This window comes from Loxodonta africana, chromosome 1 (assembly GCF_030014295.1).
Source record: "Loxodonta africana isolate mLoxAfr1 chromosome 1, mLoxAfr1.hap2, whole genome shotgun sequence".
In the NCBI taxonomy this organism is placed as follows: Eukaryota; Metazoa; Chordata; class Mammalia; order Proboscidea; family Elephantidae; genus Loxodonta; species Loxodonta africana.
In genome coordinates this window covers 172,438,157-172,456,999 of record NC_087342.1, presented here as the reverse complement: position 1 = coordinate 172,456,999, position 18,843 = coordinate 172,438,157, and the positions used below count along the sequence as shown (strand labels likewise).

The window sequence follows — 18,843 nt, the reverse complement described above, 5'->3', positions numbered from 1 at the left end:
TGGGGTTAGAACCCACCCTACTCTGGTATAGACTCAATAACATAACAGAAGAAAACTCAGCTTCCTAGCAGGGTCACATTCACAGGTGCAGGAGTTAAGACTTCAACATATCTTTTTGAGGACACAATTAATCCATAACAGATGTCAAGAAATTATAATACTTATGAAATAGGATGAAGTTACTAGAAAAAGAAAGAAGACAAAACTGAGTGACCAGCTGGCCAGATGGTGCCTTCCCACCACATTTCTAGTGCAGTGAGGTACCTAGGAACACAAGGACTCCCTGCTCAGGAGAACTCAGACACCCTCACGCAAAGGACCAGGAAGAGATGGATTCTCACATCCACACATGATCCATAAAACCTATTCATATCAGAATCAGTGTTTTCCCTGTCATCTGCACTGAGGCTGTGGGTCTGTTGTAGATAGGCACCTCATTTCACAGGTGAGAGCCAAGATGGTCCAACTCGGTCAGGAGCAAGCCTGAGATCTCAGCCCATGACATCTGGCTCCTAATCTGTCCACCTAAGCATCCTCCTTTACAAAGAAAATGTCTTTCTCCATCGCCTCAGCTGCTGGTCACGGAGCAACTTTTTTCTGTCAAGTGTTTGTAACTCAGTTCATATCACTGCCTCATTTGAGGCAGCCTTAACTAGAGAATAACATCCAAATTGGAAGCATGCTTAGAAATCACCCCGAGGTCCGCAGCCACCAGAAAACCAGGATGATTCACATGGGCCTTGAAATTCAGGGGTCAGACACAATGGTGCACTGACCTAGCCTTCCTGGAAAAACACATTTCATCTGGAGCACTCAGGGCACTTGATTTATCTTAGTCTTACCTGCTCTATCACAATGAGATAGGTCACACCAGGACCCTTATTTTACGGATGGAGAAAGAGGCAGAACAAGAGAGGAAGAACCAGAAATGTATTATCTCCTTCTTACTGGTGGCCTTCACTAGCAAACTTCACAGCATCTACTTGCTTTTGTCAGCAGTCCTTATTCTGTTTTACAGTGAACTCTAAAAAAAAAAAAGAAAGAAAGAAACATATTTCTCTGCATACTAACTTACCCAGCAGGGTAAGCTGACCAGGAGCAGGCAGACTATGGTTTCTTCAAGGTGGAGCAAGTGTTCTGAGTGCCATCCCTCCCTTGAGCTTGAAAGGGACGTTCTTCCCAGTGTTTATTAACCTCCTTCTGCCATCTAGTGGCCATGAGCCATGCTTACATGCAAATTCCAATCTCCAACTCCCATATCCTGACTTCTTCCATGATCTTCCCAGGTTTGATAGAAAGAAAAAAGAAGAAAACAAATAAAATTCAAGACACTGGTACCTGCTCCTTTCATGGTGTATTCTTCCTTAGGCCCCCTCACCCTCAATTCAACTACAGATAATGGCCAATGTGCAGCAGAGACAGCAGTTCAGTTCCACCATTTTGTGGAACACCTACTGGGTATTGGGCATTGTGCTGATGGTTGACCTGCAAAATGCTTGCCCCAAAAGATCCACTTCCCTCTGCTTTAGAGAAAGTCATTGATATTTAATTTAGAACTGACTTTATTCCAGAACTGTCAGGTTTGGGAATACACTCAGATGTCCCTCCTGAAAGCACAATGCTGCTTCCACACTTGTCTCTCCCTTTCTCACTCTATGGCATGGGTCCAGTGATATGTTCACCTTTATTTATGCACATGATGAAATGAAAGTATGTGAAAACAACAACTTTCTTGGTTCAAATATTATTTTTTTCAAATATCATTTTTTAATTAAACATTTTGTTTTGAAATAATTGTAGATTTACATGCTGTTATAAGAAATAACATGGAAACCCTGGTGGCGTAGTGGTTAAGTGCTATGGCTGCTAAACAAAAGGTCAGCAGTTGGAATCTGCCAGGTGCTTCTTGAAAACTATGGGGCAGTTCTACTCTGACCTATAGGGTCACTATGAGTCAGAATCAACTCTATGGCAGTGGGTTTGGTTTTGGTTTTGGTGTAAGAAATAACACAAAGAGATCCTGTATATACTCTACCAAGTTTCTCCCATGGTAACAGCTTGCAAAACTGTAGCACATTGTCACAACCAAGATATTGACTGATATAGTTAAGACACAAAACAATTCCCATCACCACAAAGATCGCTCATATCAGCACAAGGCGTGGTTCCCCCTACCCCCAGCATCATTCTCTGGAGATTGCTCCAAGTTTTTGTGTGAATCGATAGCTCATTCCTTTTTATTGCTGAATAGTATTCCAAGGTATGATACACCACAGCTTTTTAACCATTCACTCACTGAAGGGCATTTGAGTTGTTTAGAGTTTGTGGTTATTACAAATAAAGCTTCTATGGACATTTGTGTACATAATTCTGTGTGAACATAAATTTTTATTTCTGTGGCATAAGTGTTCGAGAGTGCAATTGCTAGGTTGTATGGTAGTTGCATGTTTCATTTTTAAAGAAATTGCCAAACTGTGCTCCAGCGTGGCTCTACCATTTTGCATTCCCACCAGCAGTGTATGAGTGATCCAGCTCCTTCACCTCCTCACCAGCATTTGGTGTTACCACTATTTTTTAATTTTAACCATGTGGTGATGTCTAATTGTGGTTTTAATCTGAATTTCCCTAATGGCTAATGATGTTGAACATCTTCTAATGTACTCATTTGCCTCTGTACATTCTCTTTGGTAAAAAGTCTACTCATATATTTTGCCTATTTTCTGATTAGTTTGCTTTTTTTTTTTTTACTATTGAGTTTTGAGAGTTTTCTTTTTTTTTTTAATATATATATATTTTAGATACTAGTCCTTTGTTGGATATGTGGTTTGTAAATATTTTCTCCAATTTGCAGTTTATCTTTTCACTTTCATAGTAAAGTCTTTCACAGAATAAGTTTTCAATTTTGGGGATGTCCAATTTATCAATTTTTCATTTTATGGATTGCATTTTAGAGTCAAATCTACGAAGTTTTTGCCTAGACCTAGAGCCTAAAAAAATTCTCCTATTTTTTCCTAAAAATTTTATAGTTTTACATTTTACATGTAAGTCTGTGATCCATTTTGAGTTGATTTTTATATGAGGTGTGAAGTTTAAGTGGAGGTTTATTATTTATTTAGCCTCTGGAGGTCCAGTTGTTACAGCACCATTTGTTGGAAAGGCTCCCCTTCCCCCATTGAGATGATTTTGTACCTTTGTCAAAATCACTTGGGCATACTTGTGTGGACTTATTCCTCAATTCTTTATTCTGCTCCAGTGATCTCTATGACTATCCCTCCAGTACCACATAGTCATAGCTATATAAAAGTCTTGAAATTGGTAGGGTCATTCCTCCTACTTTATTCTTTTTTCACTTAACTTACTCAAGATAAAACTGACTCAAACCCAGATTGACCTTACCCCAAAATCTATGCTTATTAATACAGGCAATCCCCAGGTTACGAACATTTGCCTTACATACACCCTGTAGATAGAAACCAACCCCTGTAAATCCTATTATACTAAAAATTTGAGATAAATACAATGGTTCATAGTACAAACGGGTGCTACTTTGCTATACTCATCAAAACATTATTATGATTCTATTATTAAATTAAAGATTTTTTAGTGTATCTAGAAGTATTTAATGGTTTTTATATATAGAAAGATACACTATATACTAAGACAAACATTCGACTAACTGATGTTATACACCAACTGTACCTAACTGTTCTGACTTATCGCTCGACTTAAAGGCACACTTAGGAACGGAATTCATTCATAATCAGGGGACTGCCTGTACTTGGTTCCATGTCCTCTCCTTGTACTCACTGACGTTGTCTCTTTAGCCAAGTTGGCATGAGTGAGTCCCTGTCCCTTGCAACCCATACCCTGGAAGACTGAATCCGTTGGACCCATCATTCATTTACTCCTAAGTAAGTATGAAACAGGTGAAAAGATACTGAGGACATCAAATGCCAACTTTATTAAGTTGAACTTTTGTTGAAGTTGGATAAGTGAGGTGCCCTGAAAGATGGGACTCTCCCATCAATCTAACATTGCTCTGAAATGCAGAGCTGACGGTGTTTTAGGACAGACTTTATAAAGAAGTCTTTTTAATCTAATCAAAATGCAGGCCTCCCATTAGTGTCATTCCAGACCATGCCTAGGATGCTTCTGTTCCACAGTTCAGCCACATTTACTATTCTCCAATTCTTTTAGTTGGAACATTTCCTATTTTGAGTAACATAAAATGCCAACAAAATAAGAGGAAATTCTGGGCTCATATAACTGAAAAGCCCAGAGGCAGGGCAGACTTCAGGCATGGTTTGATCCAAAGATTCATGTTATCTTCATGATTCTGGTTCTGTTTCTTTGTAGTTCTCCCTACTTTGCCCCCCTCTGTGTGCTGGCATAATTTCTAAACAGCAGAACTCACAGTAGTGGTGCCAAGCCAGGCCTCATCTGAGTGCTACATAGTCCAGAGAAAGACAGGAAGTACCCAGAAGATCCAGGAAGCGTCTTGGCCAGAAACCAAACCCACTGCTGCTGAATCAATTCCAATTCATAGGGACCCTATAGGACCTATAGGACAGAGTAGAACTGCCCCCATAGAGTTTCCAAGGAGTGCTTGGTGGATTTGAACTGCTGACCTTTTGGTTAGCAGACATAGCTCTTAACCACTACACCACCAGGGTTTCCTTTCTTGCCCAGAAGCCGTTCGTAAATATTTCCCTTTGTCTCTGAAGCCCATATCAGGATCCCATGCTCATCTTTAAACCAGTCTCAATGGCCAAGGGGATAAACCAAACCAAACCAAACCCAGTGCCGTTGAGTCGATTCCGAGTCATAGCAACCCTATATATATATGATCTTTTTTTTTTTTAAGTCATTGTACTTTAGATGAAGGTTTACAGAACAAACTAGTTTCTCATCAAACAGTTAGTACACGTATTGTTTTATGACATTAGTTAACAAGCCCAGACATGTCAACACTATCCCTTCTCAACCTTAGGTTCCCTATTACCAGCTTTCCTGTCCCCTCCTGCCTTCTAGTCCTTGCCCCAGGGCTGGTGTGCCCCTTTAGTCTCTTTTTGTTTTATGAGCCTGTCCAATCTTTGGCTGAAGGGTGAACCTCAGGAGAGATTTCATTACTGAGCTGATAGGGTGTCTGGTGGCCATACTCTCAGGGTTTCTCCAGTCTCTGTCAGGCCAGCAAGCCTGGTCTTCCTTTTTGAGTTAGAATTTTGTTCTACATTTTTCTCTGGCTCTGTCTGGAACCCTCTATTGTGATCCCTGTCAAAGCTCTCAGTGGTGGTAGCCGGGTACCATCTAGTTGTTCTGGACTCAGTCTGATGGAGGCTGTGGTAGATGTGGTCCATTAGTCCTTTGGACTAATCTTTCCCTTGTATCTTTAGATTTCTTCATTCTTCCTTGCAGGGATAAGATCTTCTGATTGGCTTAAGCCAACAGGGGTCACTCCTGAAGCTGAAGTGGGACCAGTCTCCCACATCATATATGGCTGCCACAAAGTGGGGTGGGGACCTTCTTCAAAGAAAACTGGACCCTGAATTTTGATAGAGAAGAGGAACAGATGCTGGGGATGGAACAAATAAGAACGTACCACACTAAAATTAAAGAAATAAACCTGCTCCCATTGAGTTGATTCTGACTCATGGCAACCCCATCTTAATGGAAACAGATCCCCAGGCCTTTCTTCTGTGGAGCCGCTCAGTGAGTTTGAACTGCCAACCTTTAGGTTAGCAGCCAATCACAAACCACTTGTGCCACTCAGGTGTTCTAAATGTTTTCCATCATACACTCCTATCATTAAACATGATGCATGTTTATATGTAAATTACAGATCCGTATTACTTTAATAATATATATGTCTATTATAATACATAAAGTATATTTAAAAGGATGGAATAAAAGTAAAATTATATATAGCGAAATTTTTTATATCACTGTATTTGTCAACAGGGTTCAAAAAGCTTTTTGCTCTAAGGAAGAATGTGATTGGAAATGCTTTATTCTCCTAGGGAAAAAAAAATCTTAGTTTAACACTTTGTGATTCCAAGTCCTGATTTTAAGTTTAATTTATTTCCATACTTGGTTTTAATGGCTGTCATCACAGAACAAGATACTAATATGTGGATCCAAACTGTGAAAATTGCACTAATGGCTGTACTTACTAATTCATGATACTGGTTTTTCAATTCCATCCACCACTTAGACAAAGTTTTTTTTTTCCCCCATATTCATGGCACCAAAAGGTATTTTATTTTGTGTGTGTGTTTAACAAATGAACCCTTAAATTATAAGACTTTAAAGTTTTCTCTTTTTCCAAGTGCACAGATTCACAAGTTTTTACAGATGACACTTATATCATTTTTGGCCACAATCATGTGTGATGCAACATTTCCAGACATGTTTGAAATGTTCTCTTATAGCAGCAGTTACAGCCGCTGTAAAGCTGCTGTTTTCTCACCATTGTTACAAAAGCATCACCCATCCCTTGAAGGTACTGATTTCATAAATACTTGTTAGCAGCATACTATGAACCACTTATTACAGGAAAGATCAGGAAATTTAGAACAACTCATTTTTTTTGCTAAAAAAAGTGTATAACTCATCTTTAAGTTCAACATTTCTTTAAAGCACGTTGCCACGAGCAATCCAAAAACCTCTAAGCAGCACGAAAGATGTTCAGGACCATGCTTACCCTCTATCATTTCATTCACAAAATACTGTCAAGATTCTATTATTGAAAGGTCTTGTCCCATCAATAGCATCCTGTAGCACCTAAACTGTAGTGTGAAGTGATTCACTGCCAGCAAATGGACAACTGAGGGCGCCATTGTCAAGGCCTCAGGATTTCCATCGAGCCTTCCTTCCTCCACTGATTGTGCCTGACTCTGACCAGTCCAGGCCCCTTCCATCACATGAGGAGCTTGGAAAGAGGATGAATGAAAGCAGAAAACAGAAGCTGTGGCTGCAGAGGGCTTGGTTGTTAGATGCTGCCTAGCTGACTCCGACTCATAGTGACCTTATGTATATATATAACGGAAAAAAATGCTATGCTGTCTGGTCCTGCACTATCCTCGCAATCATTGCTATGTTTGAGCCCATTGTTGCAGCCACTGTGTCAATCCATCTCATTTAGGGTCTCCCTCTTTTCCTCTGACCCTCTACCAAGCACTTCTTAAATGGGAACAAATGCAAGCTGTGGGTAGATAACAGGCTTAAGGACCTGCCCCTGCCAACCCTGGGGTGCAATTTCTAGCTGTGAGGTAGATTGAGAGGGGTTGAAACTCAGTGGCACAAGAGGGACCTTCTCACTTGCACCATGACCAGCAGCTCTGGGGTGTTAACATCCTGTCTCTTCTCTATCCCCTTGAAGAAGCCCTCTTCCAGCCACTTCGCAGCAGATTCTTCCCTTCCTTCTTCTCACATTGTGACTGGGGGACTTTGGGCCATATAACAGGGGTTCTAAGGCAGGGGTTTAGCTCACCCATACATCGGGTGTCTATTTTGCTCCAAACTTAATGTTACCTTATCAGGATTTGTGGATTATTTTTGTGCTGTTAAATCTGATTGTGTCAGTATCATAAAAATATAAGCAATTATTTTTAATTCTACGGACTACGTTACTCTCATCAACAGAAATCAGCTGATACTTCTTTCACAATTGAATTTAATATTCTGCATGTTACAGAGTTTGGTTAAAAATATGATAGGTTATTAATGCAAAATAAGGGGCCCATTTTGAGAACAGCAGTTTTTATACTATGTACCCTAAATTTTGGGTCTAAAAATGAATTAAGTCTGGAAGGACCAAATTATATCCCATTTCCTCTCTGAACATGCAGAAAAATAACATTCAAGTCATTATATCTCCCTCTTCTGAATTTCCAGAGCACTTAGTAATTTCTCGTGATACTTATCACACTCTGCCCTGTAGTAGAGCTTTTTTTATACTCGTTTCATCTCCTGGAGAGTAGGATGGGGTATGTCAGCCTGCACTCTCCTCCTCAGAATACAGTATCTGTCAGTCTGTCCTTTCTCTGCCTTTTACTAAAATTCCCAACTGACTTGAGTGCCATCCATGCTCCCAGGACACCTGGACAAGCTTCTCTCTTGGTACTTACCACATTTGTGTGCGTGTGTGTTGTCCCCAGTAGATCATAAGCCTATTGTGGCTGGAGAGTTTGTCTCATTCATTCATCTTGGGGCGCCTAGCTCCTGGCATACAGTAGATAGCAAATAAATGGCAAATGAATGATTAATGAGTATGTGTAGACTATTTTTAACAGCTTTATTGAGATGTAATTCACATACCATAAAATTTACCCATTTAAAGTGTACAGTTTAGTGGGTTTTAGTATATTCAGAGTTGTGCAACCACACCACAATCTAATGTTAGAACATTTTCATCTCTCCTTGAAAAAACCCTACCCATTAGCAGTAATTCTTCGTCTTCCTCCCCCTGCCATCATCCCCTGCTTTCTGTCTCTGTAGATATGCCTACTCCTCCATTGCATATAATGGAATCATACATGTGGCTTTTTGTGTCTGGGTTCTTCTACTTTGCATAATGTTTTCAAGGTTCATTCATGTTGTAACATGTATCAGTACTTTTTAGTTGCTGAATAATATTCTGTTGTACGGATGTACTACATGTTTATCCATTCTATAGTAAATAGACATTTCAGTCGTCCATTTCTGCTTAATATGAATAAGGCTGCTACAGAGATTTGTGTACATGTATTTTGGTGGGCATATAACTTCGTATTTCTTGGGTATATACCTAGGAGTGGAATTATTGTGTTATATGGTAACTGTATGTTTAACATTTTGAAGAACTGCCAAACTTTTTTCCAAAACTGCACCATTTTACATTCCCACCAGCAAAGTATGAGGGTTCTCCACATTTTCACAAATACTTGTTATTATCTGTCTTTTTGATTATAGCCATCTTCTTAGGCTGGATTCTCTACAGTAGCAAAATTAGTGAAGCGTCTATATTTATACACCCAAATCCACTGCCGTCGAGTCGATTCCGACTCATAGTGACCCTATAGGACAGAGTAGAACTGCCCCATAGAGTTTCCAGGGAGCACCTGGCAGATTCAAACTGCCGGCTTTTTGGTTAGCAGCTGTAGCACTTAACCACTACATCACCAGGGTTTCCATAGATGTATATAGAGAGATTTATATCAAGGAAATGGCTCACATGGTTGCAGAGGCTGGAAAGTCACAAGTCCATGAGTCAGGCTGAAGGCTTCTTCTGACTCATGTACCTGCAGTAGCTGGCGAGCCCAGGATCTGGAAGTCAGACAACATGCCTGTGGCTCACCGGCTGTAGAGGCTGACTAATCCCAAGATCAGCAGGTAATCCGCTGCTCAAGTCCCAAGAACCAGAGGTCAGATGAAGAGGAGCCAGCTGCAGGATCCAGAGTGAACAAAAGCCCATGAGCCTCACCAGAAAGTCCACTTATATTGGATACAGGCCACTCCTCCAAGGAAACTTTCAACTGATTGGCCACTCACAGCAGGTCCCATCACAGAGGTGATAACATTATATCAGATCTCATCATGGAGGTGAAAAAGGTGAAACTACGTCGTAACTGCCAAACCACTGAGAATCCTGGCCCAGGCAAGGTGACACAGCCTTGACTATCACACCATCCTAGTGGGTGTTTAGTACTGATTCGTGATAGTTTTGATTTGCATTTCCCTAATGACACAATGTTGAGCATCTTTTCAGGTGCTTATTGGCCATTCATATCTATACACTATTTAATCAAATTATAAAATGTCAGAGCTTCACAGGAAAAAAAAAAAACTTCACAGATAAGGCCCAGAGAATGAATTATCCAAGGTTATGTGCCAGGTTAGTTAGCACAAAGGGTCCCAAACACACTCCTGACTCCAAACCATGCTTTTTTTTTTTGTTTGTTTCCCCCTCTTTGGCTGTGATCTTTATTATTTTTTTTATTGTACTTTAGATGAAGATTTACAGAACAAACTAGTTTCTCATCAAACAATTAGTATACACATTGTTCTATGACATTGGTTAACAACCCCACAACATGTCAATACTCCCCCTTCTCAACCATGGGGTCCCTATTACCAGCTTTTCTGTTCCCTCCTGCCTTCCAGTCCCTGCTCCAGGGCTGATGCGCCCCTTTAGTCTTGTTTTGTTCCATGGGCCTGTTCAATCTTTGGCTGAAGGGTGCAAACCATGCTCTCTTCTTGCTCACCCTGCCCCTTCTATTGGCTGCCTCTGGGTCCAAACCTCATTGAAAGAGTGAAATGACTGGATTTCTTTGAGGGTTAGGAGAAACGGGTGTTCTAGTATTGCTTGATTCCATTCCCTGCGTTTTCTCCTTTGGTTGAGTTGATTTCAACTCTGAGAATGATTCTGTCTGAACGCACACTTCATACTTGGGCAGATGGTTTTTATAACTTGTAGCTACTCAAAATGTGAAACTACTGATGGCTAAATTCCAAGCATTAGATAATTTGAAGCAGCTGTCTTGGCCATCTGAGGGCTAGCAAGTCATATGATAAGTATAAACCTGTTCACCTAATATTTTCACTGTTACCAAGAGCACAAAAACAAAGTAAGAAAATATTTAAAGGTTAAGGAGTGCAGTGGGGTTAGTGGAGACTGTTATATGTATGGTGTTTGGGGTGATAAAGATATGTCCTGGTATTGCTAAGTCCTCCGAGGAACACACTGCGTGGGTCTGGAGATAATGCTGAAGAGAAAAGCTATGTTTAGTGTCAATTCTCAGGGAATAGTCAGGTCCTTCAACAAGAAACTGAAATAGGAAGGGCTAGCCTGGAGGTAGAGCCCTGGTGCTGAAGTAGTTAAAAGGTACAGCTGCTAACCAAAAGGCTGGCAGTTGGCAGTTCAAATCTACCAGCTGCTCCTTGGAAATCCTATGGGGCAGCTCTGCACTGTTCATAGTGTCACTGTGAGTAGGCATTGACTCAATGGCAACAGGTTTGGTTTTATGGTTTGGCCTGAGGGTTGACTGGTATAGTCAAGAAAAGCTAGATTATGCTGTGATAACAAATAATACCAGAAATCTCCATGGCTTATCATAATGTAATTTTATTTCTTGTTTACCTAAAGTCCACCACAGGTTTCCAGGCAGTTGCTCCCCACATAGTGGCTCAAATTCCAGGCTACTTTCATCTTGGGTGCATCCGTCTCCACATATTTCCAGGTTTGCCATAGCAAGACAAAAGAGAACTAGAAGATCTCAAAACAACTAATAAGTGTGCATCTTAAGTGAGACATCACTATTGCTCACAACCAATTGCCCAGAACTAGTCTCATGGTCCTGCCCAACTGCCAAGGGGCTGGGAAGCATGATCCTCTGGTGAGAACTAGATATAAGCAAGCCCTGGTCATGTCTTTCTGGACTTTGCTCTTCCCAGGGAAGAACTCAGATACATCTTTGTGCCTTTGGGAGTATCCCCTGGTGGTAGGGGATATAGAAAGTGTCTGGAATGTGGAGGTGCAGCTGGAATAAAGAGAAGGTTCTAGCTAAAGATGATCAAATTAAATTTTATTAGATCATCTAGAATCCAATATATTTTTTTACTTTATTATCTATATTCTCCAAACAATAAAGTTTTGTCTTAGCTGAGATTGGAGGAAACTCAGAAGTATGGCTGTCCTTGCCTGGGCGAGACTCTGGAGAAAGTGACCTTAGGGAAAAGGAAAGACCACACATTCAGACAAGTTTGGCAGCTACTGTCAGAAGAGTCTCATTCTATGCCAATCTTGGAGATTCTAGCATTTATTTTTATTTAGATTGGTGACCTTTCCTTAAGGAACAATATGGTTAACATATAGGATCTCTATCAAAATTACCACTTTTGTTAAAGCTTTTACATCATTATATCCCATATAGCATCTCAAAAAATGCTTGTTCAATAAATGAAAGAATGAGTAAGAGGAATGGGAACTATCAACCATCTACTGCGCCCTCATAGGACTAGCCTGGTCCTCTACTACTCTGAAGTCCATCCCCAGCCCCAGGGTGGGTATGGAGAACTGGGAAGAAGCCAGAACCACTGCAGGTACTATAGCAACACTCCGGACAGGCGCGGCGCCCGGGGATCATGTCTGCTCAAGCTGCCACTGTCTTCAGAATGTCAGATCTGCCATTCGTTCCGATAAATAACTGTACACCAACTCCTGTCCTCCACTGATTCTTACCTTGACCCCCCCTTTATTTATTTTTCTTCTTTCATCTACCATACCCAATCTCCCCTCCTTCCATAAGCATTGACTCTAGTATATTTCTCTTGTTTTCCTCCAATCTATCTCCCATGTATTTAGATTTTGTGTGTCCTAAAAAAAATTATTTTGTGTTGTTTTATGTGTGGATTTCTAAGTTTATATTAATAATATTGAATCTAATGTTCTCTCAACATGGTTTTTGAGATCTGTCCATGGTGCCATATGTAAGTCTAGTTCATTCTAGTTCATCTAGAGGATTCCATTGCAGGAAGAGTCTACCTGACTTAGCCATTCCCCTAGTGCTAAACTCCCAGGTGGCTTCCAAAGGTTCGTCTCTTTGACATTCAGATTTTTCATTAAACCAAAAAAAAACTGGTGGTAATAATGCCTAGTTTTATGGAATTATTGTGCAGATTTGTATTTCAAGGTTTTGTCAACTACAGTGATTCTAGTTCTCTGCTATCACATATGGTGGAAGAACAACATGCTTGTATATTCTATCCAGCCTTCAAGGCCCACAATGACTCAACAAGTGTGAACAAAATTATTCTCATTACTACTGTAAGAACCCCGCCAGTGGCTCCACTGAAGAAAGACCTGGAGATCTGCTTCCAAAAAGATTACAGCCAAGAAATCCCTACGGGGCCATTCTGCTCTGTCACGTGGGTCACTATGAGTTGTAATCAACTCAACAGCATCCAACAACTGCAAGGAAGGCCACAGAGCCAGGATCTGGATCTAGAAGATACGCATTTGGGTTATAATCTGTCACTTACCAGCTATATTACTTTGGTCAAACCACTTAATCTCCTGGTGCCTCTGTTTCCTCATGGCAAGTGGGGATAATCACACCTTCCTAGATAATTGCTGTGGATAAAATGATAGGGTAGGAGCGAATGCTTTATAAACTAGGAAGCCCTACCCAGTTAGGTATGTTGTTGTTAGTGAGGGTGGAAAAGAAAGGCAGAAGGGTCTATGGCACCAAGAAGGACAAGAACAGACACTGGAAGGCACCAGGGAGGGCCTTGAGATGTCCTGGTGGCTCCAGGACCCACAGGCCTGACACTCTAGGCCCAAATCTATGTGCTAACTGGCGTGTGGTCATGGGCAAGAGCTCCACAGACATCTTGATCAGTGGTTCTCAATGCTGGCTGCCATTGGAATTCCACAGGGGGGCATTTAAAAGTGCAAACGCCAAGGTCCCACTTCTGGCCAGTTATATCTGAATCTCTGCGAGTGGGACCTAGGCCTGGGAATGTGTAGGGTTGAGAACAACCGTTGTCCAACCTTGCACCATCCTTGGTTTAGTTTCTCTGTCAGTTCATCCCAATGACCACAAGATGGTGCCCTCTTTCTGAGAAATCTGGGAGCTCACCAAACCGCCACAACAATCCACTTTCTGTATTAAACAATCCTGAAAGAACGGATTTGAATTTAACAACCCTCACAACATCTTATGAAGCCAGAATTCTGTGCCCTTGTACCTTTTCTCTTCTATTAGAAACCGTATTGGATTGGGATGTGTCTCCTACTGTTTTGTGTTCCTTAAAGGGCTATAATGCAAAGCAGACAGCAAGTATTTATTGTTGTTTTTTTTTATGATCAGAGTCGTTAGTATCAATAACAGTATCTATTTAATGCCTTACCATGTGCAAAGTGCTTTTCACCAGCTGTCCTCAGAACAACTCTACGAAATGGGCTTTATTATTTCTTCTTATAGATGAAAAACGGAGGCTCAGAGCAGCCTTGTTCAAGGTCACAAAGCAATAGGTGGCAGAACCAGGCTTTCCGGTTCCGGATCCTGCATGCTTCTCACTGTGCTCTGAGAAGGGCAGCCACATCACAGGGGACAGTAGTCAGCCACTGTCTGAGCTGCAGAGCACAGTCCTGAGAGAGGAAATTTCACAGACAGACAGATGATGTCCTCCTGGAGTACGATGCCATCACAGACAGAAGGTAACAGATGTGAGAGGTTTCTAGTGAGGGGCTGCACAGAGTCGGCACACACGCAATGGGAGGACAGATTTTGTTATTTATAATGCTTATTTCCAGTAAAATGAACTGCTGTGCTAATACAGGAGCACTGGTGGTGCAGTGGTTAAGAGCTCGACTGCTAACCAAAAGGTTGGTGGCTCGAATCCACCAGCCGCTCCTTGGAAACCCTATGGGGCAGTTCTACCCTGTCCTAGAGGGTCACTATGAGTTGGAATTGACTTGACAGGTCGGTTTGTTTGTTTTTATGCTAATAATAATAAACTGTTGCCATCAAGTCGATTCTGACCACGTGTGTCTGAATAGGACTGTGTTGCACAGGGTTTTCAGTGGCTGATTTTTCAGAAGTAGATCACCAAATCTTTCTTCCCAGGCACCGCTGTGGTGGCCTCCAACCTCCACCCTCGATTAGCAGCCAAGTGCAATAGTCATTGTACCTCCAAGAGGCTCCGTGCAAATGGAAAAAACTAATCTTAATTCTGCCTTAAGAAAAAGTTTTAAAATTATCTCCAAAAAAAGTCCTTTTCTACCAACAAGTGATGTCTTGTGAGATTAGTGGATCTGATGAAAAGTCACTTATCACTTAAAAGAGCACTTATAGACTTGCTTGCTGCCGGATGGGTTCCCATAATCAAACAGGAACCTAAAAGTCAGAAACTGGGGACCCTAATCACTCTGGTGTTTTTTATCTCAGATGAAGGGGCTGCAAGTTTAGGTTCAAGTTATTTGAGTTAGAAATGCTGTTTTCAGGGCCGAGGCAGTTGGATTGAAAGTTTAATAAATTAGTGTTTTACTGATTTCCAACAGACATTTTAGCAATTCAGTATTCTGTTATACCCATTTTTCATGCCTCAGCTCTTCTGTCTGTAAAATAGTGGTAACCTATCCCATTAGACTACTGTGAGGATCAGAACAGTTTATTTATAAAGCACCTTGAACCATGCAGGACACGTAGCACTATGTGTTTCTTAAATAACTAATATTAAACAAATAAATGGATTGTGCACAGCCATTTATATATTTTACAAGTGAAATTTTATTTTTTCAAAATCCCAAAATAATTTTAAAATTATGTTATGTGTACACTTGCTGGTCCAGGAAATATACTTCAGGAAGATGAAGGTATTGTCCTATGATTAAAATTTGAAATCCCACTGAAAATGCATAAATTTGATTAGAATGGCACTGTTCTCTTTTTGGACTAAAAAACACTAAAAATAGGTTTAAAAGTTCATTACATTTTTCTTCTCATTATTCCCAATGTCAACAAGTAAGCTCATCCACTGCTTAAAGAAACATAATAATACAGTGATCTGCCTTTTTCTTTTGTTGTGAAACATCTTCCTTTTTCGCTGCTTGACTTCTTTTAAGTCTGGGCACTAGTGATCATTTTGGAGGGCTGCCCTTAGCACACAGCATTTTCCCCTACCATAAGGACTTCATTGGTCTGGAGTTCTGTGTGACTGGGAGTACTCCCTGGCAGTATTCCACCCAAACCACCATCTTCAAGTATATATTTAAAGCATTCCAAGAAGGAGCATTTGCTCAGAGAGATTTTATGCAACCTATGGGAGAAAGACAGGAATGCTGAGCATGTCATAAAGGCAGGACTCAGAAGAAAAAGACAGGAATTGAAAGGATGCTTTCCAGTCTAGAAGTTGTTGTTCATATCTCGTTTGAGCACTAATTTTCTTTTAGTAGCACTACCGTATTGTTTTCTTGTAACCACAGCTATTCTGTAAGACTTTTGTTTCTTTTTCTCATGTGCTGTTTTATGAAACAGACTTTGTGGAGAGGAGATAGGAGCATAAAGAAGTACCCTTTCCAGTGCTGTGCACTCCCTCCTCTTCCCTCCCCTCTTTAAACCAATCCCAACCAAACCCCTGCAGCCCTGCTCCAGGAGCAGCCCTGCTCCTGCATAAGCCCCACCCCCAGCTCAGAAAGCCTCTGCCACTGTGGACTCTCCCACCAGGCCCAGGGAGCTGGGGTGTGAGACAGGGGACAGAAGTGGGGACAGGCTCCAGTTATTTGGGTGGAGCCTGAACTACAGTTCTACCCTACAGAGACAGTGTTTAAAAGTTCTTTGGTTTTAATATTATAGGGCAGCTATGCTGACATAGCAACGATCATGAAGATGGCACAGGACCAGGCAATGTTTCACCTGTTATATATAAGGTCACTTTGAGTCAAAGCTGACTAGATGACAAGTAAAAACAACAACACTGGCAACTGCATAGACCTCTGTGCATCGAAACAGGGCTCTACCTAACTTTATATTATTGTTTCCAAATACCTGACCTCAAATGAACTTTTACAACATAACTTGAGACTAAGTGGGGGCTGTTTTATATACATTCACACACTCAGCGATAGTTCCTCTTTATATCAATCTGTCTGTCCATCCATCCACACCATCTTTTTATTAAGATATACAATAATTGCCAAAGAAATGTGAAAAGCAAAAAGCTAAGGTTTAAAGAATTAAGATAAACATTTTATATTTATTGAGTTCAAAAGCAATCGTTCTGTTATAAATTCATCTTCACTGAGTTAAAAAATAATTAAATCAATATCAAAACTTTCTTTTTTTTATAGTGAGATAGGAGGCAGTGTGGTATAAAACACAGTACATGAGTTTTGTAGTTAAAAGCCCTGAATCTCGGGGTCAAGCTATTTAACTTTTTCCAAGCTTGTTTCCTTGTCTGTAAACAGGGATGATTAGCTTTAAAAGACTTTTTAAAAACAAGATATTGTAGATACAAAACCAAAACCAAACCTGTTGCCAAGTTATTCCAACTCATAGCAACCCTATATAGGACAGAGTAGAACTGCCCCATACAGTTTCCAAGGAGTACCTGGTAGATTCAAACTGCAGACCTTTTGGTTAGGAGCTGTAGCTCTTAACCACTATGCCACCAGGTTTTCCAGATATTGTAGATACCTACATTATGTCTGGCACATAGTGGTTATTTCCCACCCTTTCTCTATACTTGGGTACCTAATCCGTATATATGTTTGCCTTAAATAGGCTAATGTCTAAAATAGGCTGATAGAGATAGATTATTAATAAATTAAATTGGTTTAAGGAGCTTACTTATATTGACAATTGTAATCATTTATTTGAATTGATTCACTTGTGCCAACCAAAACAAAATGACTGGTTTTCTCAGGAATTTGTAAATTTCACATTTTTTCTTTTTTCCTTTTAAAAGAGGCATCTAGGCTCTCCTAAGAGCCCTACCCAAGTTTCCCTTTGTGGCAATAGTTAACAGTCAGGTTTTATTCAAATGAATCAATAAATGACCCCAAGGAAGGACAAATCAACTTTATTTAAAATAGGTTTATTGAGTGTTCTTTCCTGTTTACCACTAGGCTCATTTTCACAGAGCGGCGGTGGCAGCAGCAAGGGCAATGGAGGTGAGTCATGGCATGCTGCACCAAAAATAACCAAACCCACTGCCATTGAGCAGATTCCAACTCATAGCGATCCTATAGGTCAGAACAGAACTGCTTCATAGGGTCTCCAGGGAGTGGCTGGTGGATTCGAACCGCTGACCTTTTGGTTAGCAGCTGAGCTCTTTAACCCCTGTGCCACCAGGGCTGCAGCAAGAACAAACACACAGACACAGTGCAGAGCAACCCACTTGCCACTGGGGCCCCGGCGGCCTCAGACGAGCCATTGCCACTGTGCTGATTGGCATGTCTTTGACACAGCCCCCTCCTGATGCTCTCTCACGGGTCCCCATTCCTGCTGTCAGAGTTGGGGGGCCCACCTGAAGATCTGCCTGTTAGCTGGAATTTGTTACTCTTGCTCTATATCTGATGGTGTCATATCTTCAATTTTTTGAGGCAACTCTGGGTGGGCTTGAGATCAGGTCTTGCCTGCCAGGCTTGCTCTCAGAGTAAAAGACATACTCTCTGCTGCAAGGGAATCTGAAGGCCTGGGAGGTTTATTATAGTTAATACCAAAAAGATCACATGTATAAACCCATATTCTAAAACATTATTTACTCTAGTTTGTAATAAATCAGAACTTTCTTTGTTTTGAATAGAAATGTAGAGTTCTTTCTTCCTTTCACAAAAGATGTGTTTCTATCATGTGACCACTGTGTGGCCAAACCTTGGAGACATCCAGACACACTGTGCTCCCCTGTGTTTGTACACTCAGGGTTCATTCAGGGGCTTAACACAAAGCTAAAAAGTCTGGTCCTGCATTAGTCTGGGGTGCTGCTTTTAATTTTGTGGTGCAGAACTAACTCCAAATAAATTGGCAAAAAAGTAACCTATGAAAACAGCTTTAACTTACTAATCCACTACATCTTTGACAGCAATTTTAGAGAAAAATGGTCCAGAGGACAAAGTGCCTAATTAATGATGAGAAAATGATGCCTTCAAATCCTGCAACAGTTCTCCCTGCATTAATCCTTTGTCCAGAGTTTTATTCATGCGAAAGTGACAGTTACTTTTTGCTTCTGTCCCCTTCATTCCAGTACTGCTCAGTCTGCATTTCTGTGAGTCGGGAAATCGTGCGCTGAAATGCAAAGATTTCCTCTTCTCCAGTGAACATGGAAAGTCCTTCTGCTGAGTCCTGGTTACAGAATAAACCGAGC

At 40.9% G+C, this 18,843-nt stretch overlaps 1 protein-coding gene across 4 annotated transcripts in view; it reads right to left on the bottom strand.

Annotated features, from left to right (window-relative positions):
* Positions 1–5,083: 5,083 nt before the first annotated feature.
* The window catches only part of AFG1L (AFG1 like ATPase), a 280,634-nt gene continuing 266,874 nt past the window's right edge, over positions 5,084–18,843 (bottom strand). Inside the window, exon 12 of one of the 4 annotated variants that reach the window (XM_023543041.2) lies at positions 5,084–18,821. In XM_023543041.2, the coding sequence (XP_023398809.1) occupies positions 18,693–18,821 (129 nt within the window). In that variant the 3' untranslated portion in view covers positions 5,084–18,692. The remainder of the gene's footprint in view (positions 18,822–18,843) is intronic. The other 3 variants (XM_064289510.1, XM_064289507.1, XM_003404306.4) reach the window with 3 other exon arrangements.